This window comes from Cucumis sativus, chromosome 5 (assembly GCF_000004075.3).
Source record: "Cucumis sativus cultivar 9930 chromosome 5, Cucumber_9930_V3, whole genome shotgun sequence".
Lineage (NCBI taxonomy): Eukaryota > Viridiplantae > Streptophyta > Magnoliopsida > Cucurbitales > Cucurbitaceae > Cucumis > Cucumis sativus.
This window is the reverse complement of record NC_026659.2, coordinates 17,363,376-17,377,340: the sequence shown is the minus strand read 5'-3', so window position 1 is coordinate 17,377,340 and position 13,965 is coordinate 17,363,376. Positions and strand designations below refer to the sequence as shown.

The window sequence follows — 13,965 nt, the reverse complement described above, 5'->3', positions numbered from 1 at the left end:
TTAAATACACAATGGTTGATTGAATATTTATGTGGTTGGGTTTTGATGATATATATCGTTGCGTTTATGAGTCCTTTGCTACTATTAGATCATCTGAGACACCTAATTCATCTTCAGCCACCATTGTATCAGTGGATCCTGTAGTTCTACTCAGTATTAATATGTTCATCATTTAAGTTAAAGTTCACATGGTTGGTTCTCATTTTGTTATTTTTATTCACCATGAGAATCATCTACAGCGGCTTCACTAATTGTCAGTTTTTTTTTTGGGTCAATTTTCTCTTTTCTCTTTTTGTTATTTTCTTAGCCTAATTATTGAATAAAATTTTTCTGGCTGAGTTATCATAACTGTGGATGGTGTTTCGGAAGGAGAAAATATTGTAGTAAATTTGGGATTCCATTTCTATTTGCACCACAAACACTTCTAGTTGTCTCTTTAAAACCAACCATGCATTTTTTTAATTAAATATGCTGACTTTGCTAATTTTTTCTCTGTCATCTTAATGTGCTTTGGCTGCCATGGTTATCTTGTTGTAACAACTTTGGTAAGCACCACTAATCCAGTAGATTTTTTTTCTTAGCTTGATACTCTGATCATGTTAACAAATGATGACTAAATGTACTGTTGTGATAAGTGAAAATGGTCAAAGTTAGGAGCCAAGTTAGCTACGGCATTGCATACTGCTTTGATACGTGGAAAACAATCTTCCACTGCTTAATCTTTAAATCGGAGGTTGAGTTATTTTTTTACACTATAGGGAAATGAAATAGTAAGATTAGAAAGTCTTGTAATTTTTTGTTTGAAATTGTTGATTGTTAATTATTGGATGGAAATAGTTGTTGGTTTTAGTAGTTTGTTTGTAAGTTGGAACTTTATTTTTATTTTTACTTTTTGTTACTCTCATTTGTTTGTAGATTTTAAGAAGTTGAGAATAAAAATGGGTGAGACTTTGAGTACTTTGGAGTTATCTAAGAGTGACATTGAGGTGCTTGGAGGAGGGTGATGTCTCCGTTCGTTTCTTATTATTACATGCTTGCAAGACTTGTAGAAATTTTTGTTATGCACGCTGGTTTTGCATGAATGTAACTTTTTGATGTAACTTCATAACTTATAACCTTGTACATCCATTTACTTGATGTAACTTCGTATTTATAACTTAGGTTGATATTGCTTGAACTATTTATGAAAATATAGAAGTTTTTTGTCATATATTTCTAGTGATAAAGTTGGTGTTATTCCATGTTGCCTAGTGATAGTTCCTAAGATTATTATATTTGATATTTTATATAGTAAATTAGATATTATTTTTTTTATTTAATAAAAATCATTTACTGGCGTTTCAATAATGTCACAAAAGCATTGACTTTATTGTCACCTAAAACATCACCTTTAATGGCGAGTGCAATATGTCTAAAAAATAAATAGTGGCATAACTTATGTTACTAAAAGTAAGCATTTAGTAGTGCGCAAATGTCACTAAAAATATATCTTTTTCGGCGTGTAATGTTATGCTGCTAAAACTTTTAGCCACGTGGATTCTGCGAAAATCCTAGCGACGAATGACTTTGCGTCACTAATACTTTTAGCGACATTTTTGTGTTTTAGTGACGTTTTTCATGCGCCACTAAAAACAAAATTTCTTATAGTATAATTTTGTTTCTCTTCTTCTAATCGCAGTTGAACTCATCCTAGCTTGAGATGACATGATATCTCCTTAGACTTGCTTCTCTATGTCCAATCTCGGTTGAACAAGCATTAAGATTGTCCTGGGATTACCCTTTTGGCTTTCATCTTGCCCAAGATTCCACATGATAGCCTAAGAATTCAACTTTAAAACCCTTTTGCTTTTCATCTCTCAGTTTGTGCTACAGCCGTGAGATCAACATTCTTTCTTCAAAACGAGTCTTCAAAATCCTCTAAACAACTCTTAACTCAAAAAATTCTTATTTACTAAAATGACTCTTTTAATCCAACATGGGTCTTACAACTCTTCCCTTTTTAGGAATTCCGTCCTCGAAATTCTATATCTACAATCATTTTTCTACAAAGACAACTTAAATTTTCAGCATAACTTGTACCAAAACAACTTACACTTGTCTATAGTACTCATAAACCTTAGGTTTCCCTAAAGCGTACCTTGATACTAAGTTGTCATGTCCTGTCCTGCACACGTCCTTAACCTTACTATACGGAATAGAACACAACTTGAGCAATCATGGTGCCTTTAATGCAAAACATCATAACACTCGCTTATGTCCTTTATTAAACTACTAAACGATAAATAACACAACCACACGTCAAAAGACGTCCTCCTCTTAACATCGGTACGTATAATTATTAAAAGATTTTGCTACCTGGTGCAAATATACTTTTAATTAATTATTAATTAATTAATTAATTAAATTATTATTGATTTAACTTAATTGTTAAATTAAATTAATGTAACTTTGTGACGTGTTTCTTTTTTTTTTTTAGATATATACGTTTTTGCTCCCTTAGGGCTCTTTAATACTGCTATATAGTATATATGTGTAAGATACTACAATATAATCTACGCTTCAACTTACAATTATGCTTAGATTGACATGTTTTTAATTATATACTATTGATTATCATCTATAATTGATAATCAATAGTAAATTTTGGAAGAATAGATTAAGTCATCAAACCTACAAATTTTCAATTATACCCAATCAAACACTAACAAGTTTATAACCTAATCCAACTCATAAGATATATGGACTTTTGTTGGGTTCATTGAACTTTTTTGAAGCCCTCTAATTATGATTATCTATTCAATCGGGTCATCACTTCAAAGGTCGTTGGTCAAAAAAGTTAGATTACCGAAGAGGAAATTTTGGTGGGTCCTAATAGAAAAGATGAAAGGATCACTTGGTTTGGAGTTGTTCCATCTTATTTGGAACCGCTCAACTGATCATTCCAATGCCGACTAACTTCTATTCATGATTTCCCAACATTTTCATGCAATGACAAACTTACCTCATTTACTGTAATTCTAAGCTGGAATAACATATAGTAGTTTTCATCAATCAAAGTCTTGTTAAAATTTGTTCCACAACTATTGTCATCTTGTCACGGATAATGAAATGAAAAAAGAAGTAGAGATACAGAAGATGAAGAAAATCTTGAAAACAGCAGACATATATCTATTGTTTACAAAAAAGAAAAAAATTGATGGGATGATTAGAAGACTGAGGATAAAATATTAATTTGGTAAGAGTTGAATGTTCTTTTACGTTAGTATTATATTAAAAAAACATTGAGATATGAGAACGATCGGATTCTGATGAGATCAATTTATGTCATATTAGTTGATGATGTTAAGGTGGATTGAAATATCAATGTCTCAATTTTCTGAAAATATGTATACAGTATCATATTGGTTGATCTGTAATTCAAATTCCACTTTTAGGACCAGAGAGAAAGAACGTAAGATATATAAAGAGAAAGAGAGGAGAGTAATTTCGTGGGTTTTAGTTTTGTTTTTTTCATGGTAATGGTTTAGGGTTGTAGAAAAGTTACAACAGTCTCATCATCTTCTGAACATTTTTTAGGTTTTTCATGAAATAGAGTTTTGTTGTTTTGGTTTGAGAAAGCTTTTCTCAGTAACCAAACAGATTTTACAGTGTTTTTGTATTTATTGTTCTGAATCCAAACGTCTTCTCCATGTGTATAAGTACTGACAGGTGGAAGAACTTAGACTTTCAATCTAGAAATTGCGAAATCTTCATCTTCTTCATGGACGCGAGAAGTTCACAAATTTCTTCTTCTTCATCTTTTTTTGAATTGATAAATAATACATGGCTCACAATTTCAAATTATGAAATTGCTTGATTCTATTGAAAAATGACAGAGAAAGATGGAGATGGAGGAGAGAGAACAAGGGAGATAAGAGAGGTTTTTTCAACTTTAATTTAATAGATATATTATGTGAAGAGACATTTGAAATACGTTTTTTGAAAACTCATTAACTAAAATGTACCATATCCATTTAAAATACGACGATCAAATAATGCACCAATTCTTGAAAACATAAGGACCTTCAAAGTATTTTTCCTAATGTTTTAGAATGGTTCAATTGATATGTTACGTCAAACCTATATGAAATACAAAATAGATTAATGAAAACGTCAAAAAAAAAAATAAAAAAAATTAATACCACAATTAATCTAATTTGTTGGCGTAATTATATTCGTTATATAAATTTTGAATTTATCAAATAGACTTATTCACGTTAGGATAAAAATCTTATAATTTCTTATTTAGACATGATATACTTCTTTTGTAACGGACATGTGAAACTCGAATAAAGAACACTCTAGTTGTCTTTTAAGTAGTTATCATTCATTCACTCTCTCTACCCATTATAGCTCAATAAAGATTTCATTAACATAGATAATCTTATTAATACGGAAGGTTTCAATGGACTCTACCAAAATGAACAATGTTCGTCCTCTCTTTTAAACTTGCCAACTCTAATAATCTAATGATTAAACGTATAAATTATTCTAGTATGGATCTTAGACACCAATCAAGATAAGAAACATACAAGTACATATTTCATGCAAACGAATAAAATGAAGTGTTTTGTATTATATAGCTGATTTTTCATTATTGGCATATGATTGACAATAATTTTAAAATTATTAAAATTATTTTTATCAGTTTTAAGACTACGCATATACATATATATTTCCAATCTTGAAAGATTAGTTTTGATTATATAAAACATGTTACGGGTGTGTTTGATAGTAAGCCAAAATCAATTTTTCATTAGCTAAAATCAATTTTTACACAAGAATATGGTATTTGGCAACATCAAAAAAAAAAAATTAGAAAAATAAGAAGTCACTCAAGATCTCTGTAATGATCGTGAAAAAGTGATTATTTGAAAAACCACCACCTTATTTTATATAGTGTTTGAAATACCAAAATTATCATCTTTTTAGTAATTTGATAATTTTAGAGTCACTTTTAATATCAAACATAATGATTGAAAATAAATTTTAGAAAGATTTTAAGGAAATACTTAAATTATTCGTGATGTTTCACAAATATCTTAATTTTTTAATTATTATGTAAACTAGAAAACATGGTATTATCTAAATTTTAAGAATTTGTTAAGTTTGATGGTTTAGAAATCAATTTTACACGAAAAATTGTACAATCTTTTTTTGTTGTGAAATAATTATTTCAATTATCATTCCATGAGTGATTTTGATCAAACTAGACCACGTTCATATAAAAGCTAAAAAAGAGGTACATTGAAGTCCTTTTGGGACATGGCAGAGAAAAGAAAAGCTGACTCTATGTAAACGGTACAGAAGAATTGGGCTGATTAATGGGCCCCATTCACTTTATGGGCCTATCATAATTTTGTGAAAAATGGGCCTACAGAAGCCAGGCCCATACCCAAAAGGTAACAGTGACAACTGAACCACTTTTCTGGTTTTCTTTGACCGAACAAGAGTCGGCAGATTTAGTCCGCGTAAGAGCTGGCTACACGTGTAATATTCAGAAATTTCCAAGATCACATTTTTTTCCCCTTTTTTCTGTTCATCTTTTCTGACATTTTGTCTTTCCGATCTTTACATTCAACCTCTCTTCTCTGTCAGACTCAATTTGATTCTCTTTCATTCTACTTTTACAATCTTTTAATCAAAAACTAAAATAACCTTTTTTTTTTTTTTGGTCTTTTCTTTTTTGTGAAATTAACTGCACTAAATTTAATTAAACTGAGGGTTTGATATTTTAAAACTTTTGTAGGACATTGTTGAGGAGAAATTAAAGTATACTATATGTGCTGGTGCAAAGAAAAAAAAAAAGATGCTTCTCTTCTTCTACAATGCTTCCGTCTTCTTCGTACACGTGTCAACTGTCAGATATGGAATCTGTCAGCACGTGATGTTTGTCGCCACGTCAACATGGAGATTTTAATGTTTTTTTTTTTTTACTTGAGATATTTGCTTAACCACTTTTCAAAATGAATTCTTGTTTTGCTTGGTTCACTCTAGAGTATTTTTATTGTATGTGATAAGTTGCAAGTGTACAATCGAAATCTTTCAAATACAAGATGGGTGATTGTGCAGTACTCATTCTGCTAAGTCAACAAGTTAGTCGTGCAAAATTTAAAAATTGCGGACAAACTTACAGTATGATGTAGTCTCCCTTCACGTTCTTGAGAAAATTGTTCTATAAAACGTGATAGAGAAAGAAAAACATTGAAAACATCATTAAAGAAAGCATTAAAAACTATCAGTTGCAAAGAAAACTTTGATTGCGAAGAGTACAACAAGACTTGGTTGGGGATTCAACTAGTGGGTTTTCCATATAGTACATTTTAGACCTTTTTAGTTAGCTTTGACAAGCTTGCATATGAAAAGTGTGAAACATCATATCTAAGGTTGACGACATAATAAGGAAAACAATAGACTAAACTAAGTACAAAACATAAAGACAATGTGGTTTGGGGGTATTTAGACATGTGGTCATAGACAAACAACGTCTTGGACAAGCACCCATAACAACAAGCATGCGTTAAATTAAACATATGGTCTTTGTAAATGTTATTTTGAATTTTGATAAAATGTTATAAATAGTTTGATAAAATTCTCATAAACAATTTTAAAAAAGAGAAGCTAGAAGAACAATGTTGTATGGCTATTTGTGAGAGTTTATCAAAGTATATAGACTAATTATTTGAAATAATAATTGATTATTCTTTGTATGCAACAATTCATTTAAAAAAAATCCAACGTTATTTTATGTAGCTTAAACGTGTATGTGGTAGTTGACATAAAGGTAGATCATGTTTAAATAACAACCTAAATGATATGTAGTAGATCTTCTTCCAATTGAGGAAGAAGCTAGAACTAGAGAGTAGGAAATAGTGATATGAAATCGGTGGAGACCGGGAAAAGAAAGAGACCGGGAAGGGGATTACTAGGATTATGAGGGTATTTGGGTATTAACTCATAACTGTAGAATGAGTCAAGCTAGATGTGATAACTACCTACTAAAGCTTGATAAAGTCCTTCACCTAATGAATATGGATAAACAAGTCTTTCGAAGTTCTATAGTTCAAAGAATGATCGAGAGTCATATGAAAAAGGATAGGTTTTCCTCTTTTTACTAGGTTTGTTAGAAGCGGAGCCCAAGGAGAGGAGAGAAAAGGAGTTCAACAAGAGAGGGGCACGAAGAAGATCGAGCTACAGTCATAAAGATCAAGCTAGAGGTGTCTTATATAGACACTATGGATATGACTCACTTTGTAAATGTTACAAAAGTTGCAAGTTTTACAAAAAAATATGATCCCAATTGTTCGTGTAGAGACAATTGAGTTGGAGTATCTTATACAAAGTGTTTGGAATAAGATTAGACCCCGAAATGATTAATCTTCCTTTATAACACGTTAATTGAGGAGGTTGACATTTCATAGGATGACCATGTGACTTGACCTTAATCATGAGTGAGTAATGAGAACTTCTATCTACGAGGGAAGTCCTTTGATCCGCTTAGGTGAGAGTGGTCATGTTTCGTGACTCAATAAGCCTACCATTTTGGGAATTCGTTCGAGTAAGCACCTAAAAAAGATATCTCAGAAGATGAAATTCACCTTTTTTTCCATCTTTAGGGTAAGTAGATGAATTGCTTCCTTAAGTGTTGACTCTATTGTTTAGGGTAAGACCATGAGCAGGTTGTTCATTAGAAGATCGGTAGAACTTAAGGTGTTAGATGTAATTAAAGGGAGGTGTTGGACGATTTTTTTTAGGTGGACATTGAAAGGATAAGAGCCTTAAGGCAACAAAAAATCTAACATAACCATTATTCAATTTATTTTGGGAATATAAAAATACTAGTAATTTGCAAAAATACAGAAACAAATTTCTAAGAAGGCTAAGCATGCTTTCAAATTAAATATAGAGAAAAGAATGTATTTTCGTTGATGACTCTAAATCTACCAAAATCAAAATTTGGGGACGCTACGAATTGGAAACCTCCCTATTCTCTGAGCAAGATTTTGGTTGGTGGAAACCAAAATTAGAAGGAAAAAAATTGGAGAGAAAAATTGAGAGAAATCGTTGAGAACGCAAAATCACATAAAGCTTCTGTCACATAGTTTTGCCATATTGATAACTCCAACAAGAGAGAAGTTAGAGAGAATATGGGAACGTGAAAAAAAAAATCACCCACATTTTCTATTAATTTAATTTTAAATTAATAATACTATTAAAATAATTAAATTAAAAATAGTTAATTTTCCTAAATAGAACAAAGTGGCAAAATATGTATGGTCCATAGAACAAATTAAGAAAAACCTATTAAGGCTTATTACTTTTTCAGAATTCCATATTTGCCCTTAGTGATTTATAATGTTTTTTCAGTTTTGATTCTTCCTCTTCTTTCCAACTTTTTCTGCATTATTTTCTGTTCTCTCTTCTTTAGGATCTTCGAGAGCAATCTTTCTTTTCATCGTCTTTCTTCTCATCTTCGACAATTTTTTTCCCTTCTTTCCATTGTTTTTTTCTCTTCTTTTGTAATTTTTCTTTTATTTTATTTTCAAATTTTTATTTGGTTTAAGATCGCGCACCAAATATACAATATTTTTAAATTTTTTTTTTTGAAACTATTAAAAGCATCCTTAGTTTTTATTTAGAATTTTGATTCTAAATTTGGTCAATGTAGTACGATTCAGTAAAATCTTTCGCTGCCATGAGATTTTGTCGCATTATGGTTTGGGGTATGACAGAAATTAGGTAGTTTTCCCACGATCCCTTAATCTATCTAACCTGAAGAAGAGAGAATGATAAGTACGACAAAAATAGAGAGACAAAATAGTTTTTGGATTTTTTGAGTTTTTTCTTTCTCAAATTCTTTATATAAAATCCCCTTCCAATTGGTTACCACAAACCAATCTAAACTCAGAATAGGGAGCTATCTGAGTGATGGTGCCCCAATTTGAAGTTTTAGTAGATACAAAGTTGACAACGAACGTAAGATTTCTTCTCTGTCATCTTTATTTTAATTTTATAAGCATGCTTAGCTTTAGGTTATAAAAATTGTTTATGTATTTGACAATGTATTTAGTATTTTTAAATTCCAAATTAAATTGAGTGTTACGGTCTTTGTAAAATCTTCTGCTGCGAAGGGCCCTCATTCATTCAAGCTGGAGAAGAGGTGGGGAATCTTTTACAAAAGGCGGAAAGGTCAGTCATTTCCACTTGCTCTCATTAAGCACTCTAGGTTTTGGTCTATTTAGACTCGACAAGGTTACACGATAGGGAAAGAGACTTTATAGAAACTACTTTAGGTGGAAAGCTTCTTTTCTTTTGAATATGTTAGCATCAATTGCAACCTTGTCCAGTCACATCATCTCCAACCACCATTCTTTTCTGGTAGTGAATCTTCATCACATGATGATGTGGTTCCTCGCCTAGGGATGTTTAATCGCCAGATAGGCTTCCAGGCTTCCTATTGCAGTGCTTTTCCATGTGCTCATCTTGCGATTCATGTTTATTCTTTTCTTCATGATCCTGCAATAAAACACTAAAAAGTAGGATTAAACAGGCATGAGACTTAATTGTGATAGAAGATATGCATTTTGACACATTATTCTGCATTTTGGCTCCATTGTTCTACCCAAGAGGCTATAATAACTTGTATTTCTACAAGTTATTAATAGACCAAAATGTCGTCTATGAATACAATCACAAACTGGTCCAAATATGGGTGGAAAATCTGATTCATGAGATTCATAAACATTGCTGGTGCATTCATCAGATCAAATGACATTACTAGGAACTCATAATGCTCATATCTTGTTCTGAAAGTTGTCTTCAGAATATCTAATTCCTTAACTTTTAACTAGTAATAACCCAACATTAAGTCAATCTTGGAGAACAGTAATGCACCTCTCAACTGATCAAACAAATAATCGATGTGTGGTAGGGGATACTTATCGAAGGAATAGAATTTTCATAGTGGAAGTGTATGAACGTGCAAATGGAATTCAATTTGAACAACAACAAAAATTTAGAGAAAACAAATGTAAAACTAAATATGCTTCTAAGGAGGAAAGGAAAAAAAATTCTAACCTTTGTAGAATCTCAAGAACACCACGAAGTCTTCCTTGTTATTCTTAAGGTTTTCTATCAGCGATATTCTTCTAATGCAATCATTGATAGATAGTGTTAGTGATATCATTTTACATTGATAGCAATATAGAAAAATTACTCATAGTAGCTATTAGGAATATCAATTGATAGCAACATCGATGGTTGAAGATATTAGTGATGGCAACTGATACCACATCTATCAAATTGAAACCTATTATTGATAACAATTATCAGCGATAATAGTTATCTGTAGCAACTGATACCATATTTCTAAAATTAAAAGCAACTGATACCATTTTTTTAAAACTAAAAGTTACTCTACCATTAATTGACTATCATTGATAAAAGCTATCACTAATAGCTGTTATCAATTATATCAACTAATAACATATTTCTGAAATTAAAACTATCATTGATAGCACCTATTAGTGATAAAAACGTATAACAACTATCTGTTGTTACCAACAATAGCTTTTAATTTAAGAAAATTAAAAAAATACTGATAATGGTGACAAATTATCACTAATAGTAGCTATTCGTGATAACAACTAATAACAAATATTAGTCATATTCACTAATTGTAGTTATTGGTGATAGATTTCAATATGCAAAAATGTGTGAAATAATCGTTTCTCAAATTGAAAGCTATTATGATAACATATATCACCGATAGCAATTTGAGAAATTTAACAAGAAACGGCCAAAATGGTGATTTGACGTGAGTATTTTAGTCTTCTATTGTTTTTGTACTATGTATGCAATTATTTTATCTTTATGTGATATTCGCTATTATTATTATTATTATTATTATTATTATTATTTTGTCATTCATGCAACTAAAGCCATGGAGAGAAGAAAAAGTAAAATATTAGACTCATAAATTTTGATCATATCTGAATGATACAACAAGGTGAAGATTTAGAAACTTTGGTGCAAGCCAAAATTACGTGCCCACTATAATGGTGCGATTCATATGGAATTTTTATGGATCCATGCTTTTTTTCTATTAAACTTCATTCATTTGAGAAAGTGATAAAATGAATGGGGATACTATTACAGTGATATATACCACTCGGAAAAGGCAAGAACAAAATGATTATAAGGTAATATCTTTTGCTTTTCAATGGATTACGTTTGTGTAAAATTCTTTCAATAATCAACCCAATAAAAGAACATAACAGTTACATAAACGGCCTGTATGTTGAATAAAGGATGATTGAGATCTATAAAACACAATGCAAATAAAATAAAACGAGCAAACTACAAGCATTTCATCTAGCAGCATCACATCTCAGTCAAACAGAAGATCGACCACACGATTTCACTAGTTCTGAGAAAGCATAGCAAAATTGAATCAAAAACAACCTCCAATTTTCTCAAGCTTCAAATATAATGACAGTTGTCATACATTGAATAGAAAGCCAAAAATCAGATGATGTGAAACAATAGAGAACAGGAAAAATAAGATTGAAGATCTTACTAAACATCAAGAGCAACACCACCAATAGCTGAGATTTCTATGCTTAGAGTTTTCATGAGTGAAACAAGGCAAATGGAGAAATTTCAAATCCAGCCACAACTATTAGCAGATACAATAAGTGAAACCCTGAAATGGGTTTAGCTTCCTCTGTGAGAAACTTCAAAGATATCTAAAGTATTATTAAGAGCTCTGGTTTCATTCAGATTCCGGGGAAAACACAGGCAAAAATATAGTACATAGTGCAGGACAATTACTTCCATTGGCAATTCAACACCAATGATTGAAGTTTCGAAGCAAAGAATCCCAGTAAAGCACCAAGAAATCAATAATGGGGGCGAAAAAATACAACCATTACAGTAATAGACAAAAGTGAAACGTATATAAGAAATAAAAAATGGTATGAACGTATACCTTTGACAGATTACAAATATCATATTATGATTCTATAAAACAAGCAAAGAAAGAATGAATTAGAAATGCCAGAAAGGTATAGCATATACAAACAATTGGTTTCATCATCTAATTATAAACATCAAATTATGGACGACCCAAAAGGAGAAATATAGACGAACTGAAGCCTTAAGATTTATTGCCACCAGATCCTCGTTCCCTCAATTGCAGACTTGAAGTAACTGACACACTAAAAAATCCCAGATTTCGCATAAAAAAATTAACAGCCCAACCAAAATAATTTTCAGAAAAAGTATAATGTGTACCGCTTAAAGGAAAACCGACATTCTTCATTTGCTTTCGTTTTGACAATCCCTAGCCAAATGTCCTGTATCTCCACAATTATAACAACCTCTGCCGCCTCCACCTCCACCATAACCTCGACCACCGTCGTATCTACGGCCGGAAGGAGCACCGCCGTTACCCCTGTAACAATCCCTCGCCAAATGACCCATCCGGCCACAATTGTAGCACTCCCCACCGCCACGACCACCACCGCTTGGACCTTCGTTCCATCTTCCTCTGCCAAAACCACGTCCACCACCACCGAATCTTCCATAAGAACCACCTCTACCTCTCCCACCCCCGCGGCCTCCTCCATATCTGGTAGATCTATCAATTACAGTGACGTCGACGGCCTTGGCGCGTTGATCTTGATCATAATCGATGGTAAACTCAACAGTTTGACCATCGAAAAGAGTCCGGAATCCTTCTGAACGAATGGAGGTTTGGTGGACGAAAAGATCATCGGTAGCATCATCTGGAGCTATGAAGCCAAACCCCTTCTGTGCACTAAACCACCTTACAGTACCGGTCGATCTCTTCAGCTCAGCCATGAAAAGGAAAAAGTGTAAAAGAAAGAAAAGGGAAAGAAAGGACAATTGAAAAGCTTGTAGCAATGTATATCTAGATGAATAAGCTGCATGTCATTCACAGAAGGAACCAATGGCGGACAATTGATTTTTCCTCCCCTTTATTTGAGTATTGATTCACTTTTCGAAAGTGGATGTCTCTCGGATAGAGAGATTCGGGGGAAAAGGAGGATTCGGGGATCAGACCGTTATGAGCTGCTTAATCACCTTTCTACCTTATCCATTGGGCTATTGTCACGTCATCCACTTAGATAACGGAGTTAACTGCAAGCCAACACGTAATCATAATCTATCTATATATATATATATATTAAAAGTAGTACCAATTAAAATCTAGATAATTTTGAACTTAATTATAGTAGTCTTTTTTTATTTATATTGAGTTATTTGAGATTTTAATATTCGAATTAATTAGATATTTGTTAGATGAATATTTAATTAGTTAGAGGATTTAAATTTGTGGTGTTCGTTGACAATTTGATATAATTGTATGTTAGGTTTAAGTAAAGTTATAGAATTTATTTGGTGTAATGTGTTGGATTAATTAAATATATGTACATGGGTATGTATATTTAATTAAAGATTTTGAAATTTTGATGAAAATGCTATTAATTATGATGTGAGAGCCCGATATCCTAAGTTATTCGAGAATTAGAACTTTCAAGGACCAAAGTTTCTAAAGGAGATAAGATTGTAACGTCCTTAAAATTAAGATAATTATATTATCATAATTTTTTGTTTTTGCTATTTTTCTAAACTTCCCTCTAACTTTATACCACAAATTCTTTTATTAATTTACATAAATGAAACAAAACCACTAAATATTTAGTGTTCGTATAATAAAATAAGAAAGAGATTTTTAAAAATAAAATATTACAAGTTATAACAAAATTCTGAATTCTATCAATGATAGTCACTGATAAACTCTTATCACTAGTGGTTATCAATGTCTATTACCAATAAAATCTGAAAATTTTGCTATATGTTATAAATATTTTGTCAAATTTGCTATTTTTGACAATTCCC

General features: G+C 31.6%; 1 protein-coding gene across 3 annotated transcripts; it reads right to left on the bottom strand.

Annotated features, from left to right (window-relative positions):
- Positions 1-9,160: 9,160 nt before the first annotated feature.
- Positions 9,161-13,135, bottom strand: LOC101221058 (cold shock protein 2). Of its 3 annotated transcripts, XR_004217082.1 has the most exons (3): positions 12,334-13,135; positions 10,117-10,184; positions 9,161-9,555 (listed from the first exon to the last, which is right to left on the bottom strand). XR_004217082.1 is itself a non-coding variant. In XM_011656871.2 (2 exons), the coding sequence occupies exon 1, from the start codon at positions 12,901-12,903 to the stop codon at positions 12,358-12,360; it is 546 nt and encodes a 181-aa protein (XP_011655173.1). In that variant the 5' UTR covers positions 12,904-13,135; the 3' UTR covers positions 11,231-11,467; positions 12,334-12,357. The 3 variants fall into 3 exon arrangements, 2 of the variants coding, with proteins under 2 accessions (XP_011655173.1, XP_004140332.1); XM_011656871.2 differs by lacking the exons at positions 9,161-9,555; positions 10,117-10,184 and adding an exon at positions 11,231-11,467; XM_004140284.3 differs by lacking the exons at positions 9,161-9,555; positions 10,117-10,184 and adding an exon at positions 11,904-12,257 and having other exon boundaries at positions 12,334-13,134.
- Positions 13,136-13,965: the final 830 nt, after the last annotated feature.